Raw genomic sequence first — 11,856 nt, forward strand, 5'->3', positions numbered from 1 at the left:
GCGCTTGTTGCGAATAGTGCATGGTGTCAAGTTCTGCCCTAGGATACTCCGACACAGACCGCACAATGTCGCAGCAACAAGACAACGGCGCGGCCCTCACGGCGCCCCACGAGCCGCCCTACACCTTCACAGCAAACCAGGGCTATGGGCCCTCCGAGGCCACGCCCTCAAGTTTTGCCAACACCAACCGACAAAACGGCCAGCTGGCTCTCGATGCGGACGACGATGACGACCTCGACGACATTTTCGCCGACGAGGACGACGAGACGGAAGAGTGGGACCCCACCGCGACCGACCTGACCAAGAACTACAACCGCCAGCGCCAGCTCCAAGACGGCTCCTCGCCGGCGGTGCCCCGCAACAACGCCCAGAAGCCCAAGGCCAACACGTTCGCCAGCGTCGACGACCAGATCTCCGCCCTGTCGAAGCACGCCGCCAAGATCAGGCTGGACGACGTCAAGCAGGGCCAGGACAAGGACAAGGACAAGGCGGACCGGGCGACGAGCGAGCTGGTGCTCGACCAGAGGACGCGCATGATCCTGCTGCAGATGATCAACAACAACGTCGTCAGCGAGATCCACGGCGCGATCAGCACGGGCAAGGAGGCCAACGTCTACGGGGCCGTCGCGTACACGGACGCGGGCGCCGCGGTCCAGAGGGCGGTCAAGATCTACAAGACGGCGATCCTGGTCTTCAAGGACCGCGAGCGCTACATGACGGGCGAGCACCGCTTCAAGTCCGGGCCCGAGAAGGGCAACAATCGCAAGATGGTCAAGATGTGGGCGGAGAAGGAGTTCAGAAACCTGCACCGGCTGCGGTCCGCCGGCATCCCCTGCCCCGAGCCCATCAAGCTCAAGCTGCATGTCATGGTGATGAGCTTCCTCGGTGACCGGAAAGGCTGGGCCTACCCCCGGCTTCGAGACGCCAATATTGTAGGCGCTGACGTGGAGCAGCAGTGGAGGAGTCTGTTTATCCAACTTGTGGCGACCATGCGGCGGATATACCAGGTGTGCAAGCTTGTGCACGCCGATTTGAGCGAGTACAATATTCTGTATCATGACGGTACGCTCTACATCATCGATGTGTCTCAGAGTGTCGAGCATGACCACCCGAGGTCGCTTGAATTCTTGCGGATGGACATCAAGAACGTCGGTGACTACTTCAGGAGGCAAGGTGTTGACACGTTGGCTGACCGTACCATCTTTGACTTCATTACGGCACCCGAGGGCACTATCGAGATGGCGGAGATGACGGAGGCTATCGAGCAGCTTTACATCTCTCGGCCTCAGGCCGCCACTACCGAGGAGGGCCTTGCTGAGCTGGAGGTTGACAACGAGGTCTTCAGGAATCAGTACATTCCTCAGACCCTGGACCAGGTGTACGACATCGAGAAGGATGTGCAGCGGGTAAAGGAAGGTGAGGGTCAGGATCTGGTCTACCGCAACCTGTTGGCCGACCAGGTTGTCTTGCCTAAGAAGGAGGGTACAGAGGAGCAAGACGGCGCTAGCTCAGACGATGAGTCCGGCAGCGGTGCTGCGCTTGACAGTGACGAGGACAGCGACGACAGCGGAGATGAGAGTAGATTCGAGAAGGGAAGGCCGAGGGGGAGGAAGCATGAGGACAAGGACGAGAAGAAGGTACGTCTACCCGAATCCAGTGATGGGATGTGAGAACGCATGTTAACACAGCATACAGCAACACAAGCAAGCGGTGAAGGAGGCGAAGCGTGAGAAGAGGAAGGACAAGATCCCGAAGCATCTCAAGAAGAAGCTGGTCACGTCGACGTCAAGGAAGAAGAAATAGATAGCAAAATAGAAGGGCTTGGACTGTCCGGATGCACGGATGGTTTGAAACATCGCGATCGGATGATGAGGCTTCAAGGACGCCTAGGACTTCGAGCCTGTTTGCGTTTCGGCACCTCGGTGCTGTAACCTCTGGCGCGGTTCCGGATAGAGCGTTCCTGATATGGCTACCATAGCGCGTAGCTATTTTGATGAACAAAGAGAGCACTGACAATCGCGAAATACCAAGCCTTGCCTGATGAAACGTTGCTGATGTGTAAAATCAAGTCTCATGAGCGTCGAAGTACTGTTAGGGCGCGCGATGTAGTGATGGGCTGCTACAAGCACTGATTGGCTTTCACTAACGCAACGAGCCCCCACTTGTCAGAGTCCCCAATTGACCCGCCAAAATTTCATCCGCCCAAAAAGTTTCCAGCTTTGCGCAGTCAAGCATCTTCGAGGTTTACTGTGCAGGAATGACATTTCTGCGTCGATTCTCACCATGGCAACTGATCAAGAACCTATCATCACCGACAGAAAAACTGCCGACACCGCTCCCGCGAATGACGGCGAAATGGAGCAATCCCAGCGCGGCGACAACCGACAAAATGGCCGAGGCGGCGGCCGGAGGGAGAAGAACCTGTCAAGATCAAAGTACGTCCCCCCAATTGCTTTTTGCTTCTGGGGTTTAGGGTTCCCATACCGATGGCTTACTGACTCCCAGCTGGCGGTAGTAGACGCAAGAACTTCTCCACGAGGGAGCGCACGCAGGACGGCTGGGGCAAGCAGAAGCGAAGGCGGCTCGACGAACACGGCAACACGCTGCCCGGGCGCGACGGCGAGCCCGCGCAGCCGTCGCACATGAGCATCCCCTTCTCCGCCGAGGAGATCGCCGCCGAGGAGCGCCGGCCGAAGCGCAAGGTCGCCGTGCTGGTCGGCTACGCCGGCACGGGCTACAAGGGCATGCAGATCAACCACCAGGACAAGACGATCGAGGGCGACCTGTTCGCGGCCTTTGTCGCCGCGGGCGCCATCTCCAAGGCCAACGCCAACGACCCGAAGAAGTCGAGCCTCGTGCGCTGCGCGCGGACGGACAAGGGCGTGCACGCGGCGGGCAACGTCATCTCGCTCAAGCTCATCATCGAGGACGAGGGCGTCGTGCAGAAGATCAACGACAACCTGCCCGAGCAGATCCGCGTGTGGGGCATGCAGCGCACCAACAACTCGTTCAGCTGCTACCAGGCCTGCGACTCGCGGTGGTACGAGTACCTGCTGCCGACGTACTCGCTGCTGCCGCCGCACCCCAGCAGCTACCTGGGCAAGCAGATGGAGGAGTCGGCCAGGGAGCGGGGCGTGTACGACGAGATGATGGAGCGCCTGGGCGAGGTGAGGGACTACTGGAGCGAGGTGGACAAGAACGAGATCGTGCCCATCCTGGAGCGGCTGGACCCGGACGTCAGGGCGGAGGTGCTGGGCAAGATGCACTCGTCGGCGGAGTTTATAGAGAGAGGATGGAAGAGGCTGGACGATATCGAGCATCCGAGGACGAAGCCCGCAAAGACTGAGACCGAGACGTCGAATACGACTAAGGCGCCTAGCTCAACGGAGGAAGCCGCCCCCGCAGACGACCAGAGCAAACCGAACGAGGAAGGCGAGGAAGCAGAATCAGCAGATGCAAAGGCCAAGGCGGAGAAGGAGTTGAGCCCAGCGGAGCAGGCCCTCCGCGAGATCAAGGCAGCCTACGTCGCCGCCAAGCGGCGGTACCGCATCACGCCCGCCCGGCGCGAGCAGCTGCAGGCCGCGCTCAACGAGTACGTCGGCACGCGCAACTTCCACAACTACACGGTCGACAAGTCCTTCTCGGACCCTTCCGCCAAGCGGCTCATCCGCTCGTTCACGGTCAACCCGCAGCCGATCCAGATCCGCGACACCGAGTGGCTCTCGCTCAAGGTGCACGGGCAGAGCTTCATGATGCATCAGATCCGCAAGATGGTGGCCATGGCCGTGCTCGTGACGCGCTGCGGCGCGCCGCTCGAGCGCGTGCGCCAGAGCTACGAGGCCAAGCGCATCAGCATCCCCAAGGCGCCCGGCCTCGGCCTGCTGCTCGAGAGGCCCGTCTTCGAGCAGTACAACAAGCGCGCGACCAACAACCTCGGCAAGGAGGCGCTGGACTTTGCCAAGTACGACAAGGAGATTGAGGAGTTCAAGCACAAGCAGATCTACTCGCGGATGTGGGACGTCGAGGAGAAGGAGAACGTGTAAGTTATGGCTCTTTTTCTTTTTCTGTTTTTCCTCAAGGCTGACGGTTCGTTTCACAGATTTCACATGTTCTTCAATCAGCTCGACAACTTCAAGACACCGTACTTCCTGTGGGTTACGGCGGCAGGGTTTGATGCCGCGTACGAGCGGGTTGAGAAGGGCGGCAAGTTGCCCGAGGGGCTCGAGGACGTCGCTGGTGACGAAGGTGGAGAGGTGGACGAGACTGGGTCTTGAAGATAGATGTATTTTATTCGCAGAACAAGCATCGCCAGGGCTTGTATATCAGGCTCATCCTCCCCAAAAGGCTAATAGCTAGACCAATGCACTCCAAAAGTCAGGAGCTCAGACGAGGCTTCATCATCATATCGATTTTTCTTTTTTCTTCTTCTCCGGTGACGGGGTACGTCCCGTCGCTTCGTTGACGATATCCTCGTGCTCCCGGACCCAAGTATCTGCCTCTCGCTCCATCTCCTCCCACTCTTGAGAGTCGATGCTGCTGCTCGATAACTTCCGCTGGTGGGATGGCGAACTCATCGCTTCGCCATGCCCGTCGACCACCATTAGCTCTCCACCCCCGTAGATATTTGTATCTCCACCGCCGCCAAGACCAGGCTGATCCTAGTTGCCTGCCTGCGGCGGTTGTTGCTGCTGCTGTTGCTGCTGCTGTTGCTGCTGCTGCTGCGCGGCGCCACCGGGGCCGTCGAACCTCGGCGGCTCCAGCGCCGCCGTCACGTACGCGCCCGCGCCGTCCCCGCCTGCGCCGCCGCCGCCCACAAGCTCGGCGCGCGACCGCTCGCGCAGGCCGTCGAGCAGCTCCGCGACGCGGCGGGCCGAGGCGTCGATGCGCTCCGAGGCCTCGCGCTCACCCTCGCCCGGCTTGCGCAGGGGCCCGACGACCCAGAGCTCGCGGAGCTGGCGGGTCAGGGAGAGGAGGTCTTCTGTTGATTTGATCTGCGCGGTTGTCCGATGTGAGTTTATTTCCCCCGCCCAGGATAGATGGGCATGTGTGAAGGCCTTGGGGTGGGCTTGGGGAAGAAGGGGGAGAAGGAAGGGAAGCTTACGAGCCCGCGCGTCTCAATCTCCATGTGCATGGCGCTGTAGGCGGAGTGGCCCACCGTCGAGGAGCGGTTGGACACGCGCGACGTGGCCTCGAGGACGACGTTGCGGAAGCGCTCGAGGATCTCGGCGACGATGCGGCCCTCGCGGTCTGGGACGTGGGGTCGGGGTTAGCTTGAGACTCGATGGATCTTTGATGAAGTCGCATCGCGGATTGGATGAGATGAGAGCTTACCGAGGAGGTTGGTCTGGGCGGCCTGCTGCCCGCGATCCATCTTGGCTGGCGGTGCTCAAGTATTGAGAAGGGAAAATAAGGCAAGCTATGACATCTGGTAAGCGTTGAAGGAGACTCGGAAGTGATGGATATCTCCAGGCCTGGTTTCCGACAACAAAGAGATGCTTCCTGACCAATGTCACGAGTGAGAAATAGGTGCGGGGGTTTCTGCTGAGGCTCTAGCACGGCTGGACTTAGCGTGGGGATGGATGCTCTGCTTTTCTAGTGGGTTTTTTTTAGTGTAGCGCGGTCGTGGACCTGGGGATCAGTCTAGCGCTCGGGTTCATGAACGGAAAAAACTGATGAGCTGAGATTATTGACGAGGTTGATCTGATTGTTAATTTAACAACAACATGTAACTTTTGTAAAATTCTCCCATATACCCAGGTGCATGGTCCTCTATCCACGGCTCCCCGGTCTTCACTCCAATGTAGGGAAGTTTCTAGCAATGTTGGAAACCATCATTAGAATCATTAGAACAAAGGAAGTTGGCCAGTGAGAAAGGAAGAAACTAACGCCTGGGTATGGCGGGGAGGGTGTGGGACTCGGGCTACTGCAATTTCATCGAGGACGACTTGGCAATGAGTATCAAACAAATCTGCTATGCTTAAGGCCAGTTCGACACGAGGACATGAGGACTAAGACTCGAACGGTATTTACAAGTCTTCGACTTCGCAATATGATTTACATCGCTTCATGGGTTCAGTCATAGGCGGCCAACCAGGGTTCTCGGGCAAGAAAGTACAGACAACTAGTATGCATCATATCAATCTCATGTATGGCCCGAAATGGGGAGCACGAACCTGGGGTTCTCAATATTTCTCAATGTTGTAAGCACCCAGCGATATCTCCCCTTAGCTGAAAAACCTGCCCTTACAAACATGTTCCATTCAAATGCTCAAGTCGTGATTAAGAAACCATCCTCCCCGTCTTGGGTATTCTCATGACCGTTCACGAGCTGAGAACCTTTGTCAGATTAACGGGCCTCCTTCGACGAAGACCGGGGGTTTGAAAACAAAGAATACCTTCTCCTGTATCTGGGCGTTCATGGTGACTGAGTGAAGTCAGTGCTTAGAATCACTTGGATCAATTAACTGGAATGCTTTGCTGGGCATTGACCAACCTCGGTATTGAATTACTGCTGTCCGCGCGTGTTCTCTTGACAACTATTATTGTTGCTCGACAATGTGAGAAAGCAAGAGAGGAGCAGAACGTACAATCCTGGGGCGCCACCTTGATTAAATAAACTTGGATAGTATGGGTCACAACACCACAGGGACCAATGCCATCGGTATTCCTCGGAGAGTCATACATTTGATTCGATAATGGACACATCTCATCCCCGCCGTGATGGCGTGTTGCTGCGGGGAAATTGACGGATGCTCGGAAGCATGCTGGATTGGTCAAAGATATGTCAACGATGAAAGCTTCGCTTTGTGGACACTATCATCCGCCACTTTGTCAGGCAGCAATAGGTAAACCCTTTGGGTTGGGACCCTTTCTCATCCGCAACCGCCTCCTACTCCCCCATCCATATCTGTCACCAGTCAAATATGATATTTAAGCAACCGTTTATTCGGAACAGCCCCTTTCTAGAATTCTGTCGCCTGAGTCAATGAAGTTGTATGCTACGACTAGATACAAACTCCTCGAAGAGGCCGGTTCTGCTGTGCGCGTAAGATGTATCAAATTAAGAGTCGCAAGCGAACAGCAAGGCGGCATCGAGAACTCCTTATGCTTTATCCGACCACTCTTCTTATCGGAGCTCTTCAATTGATGTTTTTGGGGTATTCGGTCTTCACCCATGTCGTCCCTGTATTGTGCAAGTACAAGTACAAATAACGACAAGGTAGTGATGGCCGGACCAGGACTCGATCGGTTCAAGCGCAGTGGAGCTAGCCGTGAAGCTATGGGGCTCTTTCTTGTTTTCAGCGGAGAAAACCTTCTCTTCACGTCATGACAAGCGTGAACGCATGAGCAACGGCCGTGGAGGTCCGTGGACTGTTCCCAGGCCGCGGAAGCCCTGCTGAATACGGCCAGCTTATCAAACCCAGACGCAGTCGATTCTAGTAGCCCGGATAATGCTTGATGATGGGCCAAGTCATGCACTCACGGACCAGATTCGAGCTGGATGGCTGGGGTTCTAGGACTGGCCTCGGCGACCGGCAGTTTTTCCCATCCAGACTAATTGGGACCCCAGGTCAAGTCAAAGTCCCAGGACAACCATGATATCTGCGCGGCCGAACCATCGCAGACGATATTCCTTTCGCCAATACTGTTCAAATGCCCTTTCAAAGACATCGATATTTGGAAGGGCATTCGCCAAGCTTAACGCCGATGGGACCTCGAGACCACGGCACGCGGCGAAACTCCACTTCTCTCGGAGCGCTGCCCTGACTCGGGCGTTACTAAAGCATCATGCCGAGGTCCTGCAAATTTGTCATCGGGTGGAAAACTTCTCAAACGTAACGCCACGGAGAACTTGACGTATGATCTAACATGATGAAACATCACAGTCCCGTTGCCACTCAACCGGGCCCGCTGGCCGGCCTAGTTTAGATAAAAGATGTAGTTGATCTTGAAAAGCTCCAAACGTAGACAGCACAGAATTCGGATGCTCTGCAGGTAATCGTATCTTCTCGTAGACATCATCACACACACATATCATGGCTCCACCACGTTTCCCATCCGCCCCTGTCGACCCGGCACCCCTGGGCGCGCCCCTTGAGCTGCCCTTCTCGGGCCGCAAGGCACCCAACCGCTTCCTCAAGGCCGCCATGTCGGAGCGTCTGGCATCGTGGCATCCCACGAACGAAGCCGCGCGAGGCATCCCCTCCCCCGAGCAGGTGACGCTCTACACTCACTGGGGCGCCGGCGGCTGGGGCCAGATCCAGACGGGTAACATCATGGTCCATCCGGGCCACCTCGAGGCGCAGGGCTGCCTCGTCATCCCGCGCGAGGCACCCTTCGAGGGCGAGCGGTTCGAGCGGTTCAGCGCCCTCGCGGCCGGCGCTCGGAAGCACGGCAGCCTCATCATCGGCCAGGTCAGCCACGCCGGCCGTCAGGTTGACGAGAGCGTGCAGAAGCACCCCATCAGCGCGAGCGACGTGCAGCTCGTCGCGCCCAGCATGAGCCGCTCGTACGCCAAGCCTCGCGCCGCGACCAAGGGGGACATCCGCGAGATCGTCGACTCGTTCGCGCACGCGGCCGAGTTCCTGGACAAGGCCGGGTTCGACGGCATCGAGCTCCACGGCGCCCACGGGTACCTGCTCGCGCAGTTCCTGAGCCGCAGCACCAACAAGCGGACCGATGAGTACGGCGGCTCGCTCGAGAACCGCGCGCGCCTGATTCTGGAGATCGCCGAGGCGGTCCGCGCTCGCGTGTCTCCGTCGTTCATCGTCGGCGCCAAGATCAACATCATCGAGCTGCAGGAAGATGGCGTGCAGCCCGCCGACGCTCGCGACCTCTGCGCCATGCTAGAAGCGGCGCGCTTCGACTTTGTTGAGTTCAGCGGTGGCAATTATGAGAAGCTGGCTTGGATGCATGTTAGCGAGGAGGCGCGTGCCCGGGAAAACTTTTACATCCAGGCCGCCGAGGAGGTCATGAAGTGGCAGCCAGTGGCGGGCGAGCGCAAGATGAAGTCGTACACCACAGGCGGGTTCCAGACAGTCGGGGCTATGGTCAAGGCCTTGGAAGTGGTTGACGGCGTGGGCATTGGGCGCGCGGCGTGCCAGGAGCCCCGCCTGCCGCTGGACATACTCTCCGGTAAAGTCACCGGCATTATGAAATACGCCATCGGCGAGGACGAAATGTTCAAGCGCCTGTTCACCTCTGGCACGCAGATCCGCCAGATCTCCCGCAACCAGGAGCCGGTCGATCTGACGGTGCCGGAGAACGTGGAGAAGATGTGGGGTGATATCATGGCACAGCTTCAGCGGATCGGCCAAGACAAGACGGGTGCTACGTATGGCCTGCCCGATGTGACCCAGGTTACGCACCCTTACGCGGAGCCCGGTGCTCAGATCAATGGCGCGTAGACTATGGAAAGGTAGCATGTAAAGCGATTGCATAAAGTAGAACTGATAGTTGAAGAAGAAACGATAGAATAGCGCGCATTGCTTGTGTGATGTATATCTTGATCAATAGACCGTCAGATGTAAAGCTCACCCTCCTGTGGTGGCGACACATTTTGTTCTTCTGTACCGAAACCCAAGTGACGCACGCCATTCTGTTCTTCCTGCAGTAGGCTGGCTAGTCCTGAAGGCAAAGGTATCACACCCCATCGCAACCGGCTTCTGGCAATAGCTTGCCGAGCATCTCCAGCAGATAACTCTTCGGAATTTGATCTGTTCGGAGCATCTTCGCAGCTTTCTGGTCGAGAGCCTCCGTTTGAAGTCTGCGACCGTGCTTCGTCTGTATTGTTCGTAAAAACATGACATGCTGCAGAGAGCACAAGCGAGTTCGAGCCCCCTACGACCATATCGCCCGTCCGCTTCTTCAAACCAAGCAGGACTGGGATAAAACATGCAGTGACTGACAGGATAAAGCCAATGAGTATTGCTGATGCGGAGTACCGGATGGCAGCCACGGCATCTGGTGAAAAGGTGACATCATTCCCGATTTCTAAGATCGGACCGTCGGTTTGGTAGAAATCTTGAACACAAATGGAGTCAACATCTTGTCTCAGGAGAAGGTGTAAGCTGTGCGACCACTGACCTCCCTCCGTGACAAACACATAAATTGCATTCGATACGAGCCAGTGCATCAGAATGATCAATGCAAGCAGTGGAACACTATATCTATACGGCAGTTGAAGTCGATAAGTGGATATCTGATCTCCCTGAGGGTGAGAAACGCGAAGCGGTCGGTAGTTTGTACTATACAAAGCAAACTCTTGCTCTGCGAGTAACCGTGTCAACAGAGAGTTGTAAGCAAAATAACAAAATGACAGAAGAAGTTGCGGGAAATTTGCAATCAGAAGCCCTGCTAGGAAGCTGATCCCCCATGTTGAGATGGATAAGATTTCGGCAACGAATATGTTCGTTTCGACCTGACCAAGTCTATCTTTGCTGATGAAGGAGCACATTAGTACAATGGTACGGGATTTAGACAAGATGGGCTTGAACATATCTAGCAATCATTACTCACAAGTCTGAGCCGTTCGTAGCCACAACATAGAGAGCCACACCGGCGAAGCCAAGAGATATTATTATCGGCACATAGGTTAGAATCCACGCAGATGGCATCACAACGCTTATGAGACGTTGTGTCTTGGTATGCCATCGCTGGGGCCAAGCTGTCCGACTCATTTGATCCTCGATTGACAAACCCGACCAGCGCTCTCTCAGACTGTACTCCAGACTCTGAATATCAAACATATCGCAAATGACGAGACCCCGGGTAATCGGATCCGGCAATGTGATGAAAGACTCAAGAGCGTCTCCTGGTGTCACTAGGGAATCGGATGGCAGCTTCCATGCCACAACAACACCAATCACCACCTTCCCACAGATGCAGATCAGAGTGATCAGGAGCAAGAGATTGCTTATTTGCACTTTGCAAGATCGGCCAGGCGCTGGATCAGCTAAGCAATACTGAACCTTGAAGGTATCAAACGCATGATTCCATCCTAGGTCATCCTCTAATTTGGCTTCGCTTGGAGAAATATCCTCGAGCCTCTTGAAATGTATCATGGTCTTGTCACCTGGTGATGCGTGAAGTTCGAGTGCGATCTCCGGGAAACCGAAGAGACGTGCACATGTGTTTGTACACTCATCTCTTGTATTGTCCTTCGGGCTGGGCTCGAGACGTCTGTAGGTGTGACATTGGGTCGAGTACCACAACGCGTTGCGTGCAGAGGGAGCAGCAAACGGATCCAGGGTTCGAGAGAGATTTTGAGAAAGGAGGGGAAAAGTCTCGGCCCTGGTCCATCCGACCAGCTCAGGTGATCGAGTGTTGACAACGAAGATTACATCGCCGTAGGTCGTTCTCGGATTGCAGGACCCATATTCCTTAAGACAGTCCGCCGTCTTAATCCGAACCCAGTGTTTCGAATCTCGAATGGTCTGCCGGAGACTTTCTGCCGACTCCGACGATTGATTGAAGTATTCCGTCATATTGACGGCCTTGCCGTAGCCAGTTACTTGGACCATCGCATCCGTCGATGCATAATAATGCCCATTTCCTTGGATTGACCGGATTGACGAATACCATTCGTGGTCTTCGCTTGACGAGTTGTAAACAAAGGTGGGCCCAGGTGATCCAGCAGGAGCTAGACTGGCTCCCAGTACAGATGTCGCAGTTTGCTCGGACAATAATTCGGTAGGGATAGTCATTCGCCACTGTGAGCCTTGATAAACTGTTTTGAAGATAGAGCTGTTGGATACTAGGTGGATCGGAACCGAGCTGAGCAAGAATAGTGTCCAACCCAAAAGTTTGAACCGACTTATGTACCGAAGGTTTTTAAGAGACGGAACTCCCAGGTCA

The 11,856-nt window shown here is 55.9% G+C and overlaps 5 protein-coding genes across 5 annotated transcripts; 3 read left to right on the forward strand and 2 right to left on the reverse strand.

The window, feature by feature from the left end:
• Nucleotides 1-65: 65 nt before the first annotated feature.
• E0L32_006947 (uncharacterized protein) lies at nt 66-1,803 on the forward strand (the record flags this gene model as incomplete). The annotated part of the gene is made up of 2 exons (XM_031141636.1): nt 66-1,637; nt 1,696-1,803. The coding sequence occupies 2 exons, from the start codon at nt 66-68 to the stop codon at nt 1,801-1,803; spliced, it is 1,680 nt and encodes a 559-aa protein (XP_030994011.1).
• A 480-nt stretch (nt 1,804-2,283) lies between these two features.
• On the forward strand, nt 2,284-4,274 carry E0L32_006948 (uncharacterized protein; the record flags this gene model as incomplete). Its single annotated transcript, XM_031141637.1, has 3 exons — nt 2,284-2,435; nt 2,519-4,039; nt 4,100-4,274. The coding sequence occupies 3 exons, from the start codon at nt 2,284-2,286 to the stop codon at nt 4,272-4,274; spliced, it is 1,848 nt and encodes a 615-aa protein (XP_030994012.1).
• A 384-nt stretch (nt 4,275-4,658) lies between these two features.
• Nucleotides 4,659-5,371, reverse strand: E0L32_006949 (uncharacterized protein; the record flags this gene model as incomplete). The annotated part of the gene is made up of 3 exons (XM_031141638.1): nt 4,659-4,991; nt 5,102-5,247; nt 5,332-5,371. 3 exons carry the CDS (start codon nt 5,369-5,371, stop codon nt 4,659-4,661), a joined length of 519 nt encoding a protein of 172 aa, XP_030994013.1.
• A 2,665-nt stretch (nt 5,372-8,036) lies between these two features.
• E0L32_006950 (uncharacterized protein) lies at nt 8,037-9,407 on the forward strand (the record flags this gene model as incomplete). The annotated part of the gene is made up of 1 exon (XM_031141639.1): nt 8,037-9,407. The coding sequence occupies one exon, from the start codon at nt 8,037-8,039 to the stop codon at nt 9,405-9,407; it is 1,371 nt and encodes a 456-aa protein (XP_030994014.1).
• A 113-nt stretch (nt 9,408-9,520) lies between these two features.
• E0L32_006951 (uncharacterized protein) lies at nt 9,521-11,522 on the reverse strand (the record flags this gene model as incomplete). Its single annotated transcript, XM_031141640.1, has 2 exons — nt 9,521-10,163; nt 10,519-11,522. 2 exons carry the CDS (start codon nt 11,520-11,522, stop codon nt 9,521-9,523), a joined length of 1,647 nt encoding a protein of 548 aa, XP_030994015.1.
• Between the last annotated feature and the right edge of the window lie 334 nt (nt 11,523-11,856).

This window comes from Thyridium curvatum, assembly GCF_004353045.1.
Source record: "Thyridium curvatum strain D216 chromosome Unknown NODE_41_length_360454_cov_79.457556, whole genome shotgun sequence".
In the NCBI taxonomy this organism is placed as follows: domain Eukaryota; kingdom Fungi; phylum Ascomycota; class Sordariomycetes; order Thyridiales; family Thyridiaceae; genus Thyridium; species Thyridium curvatum.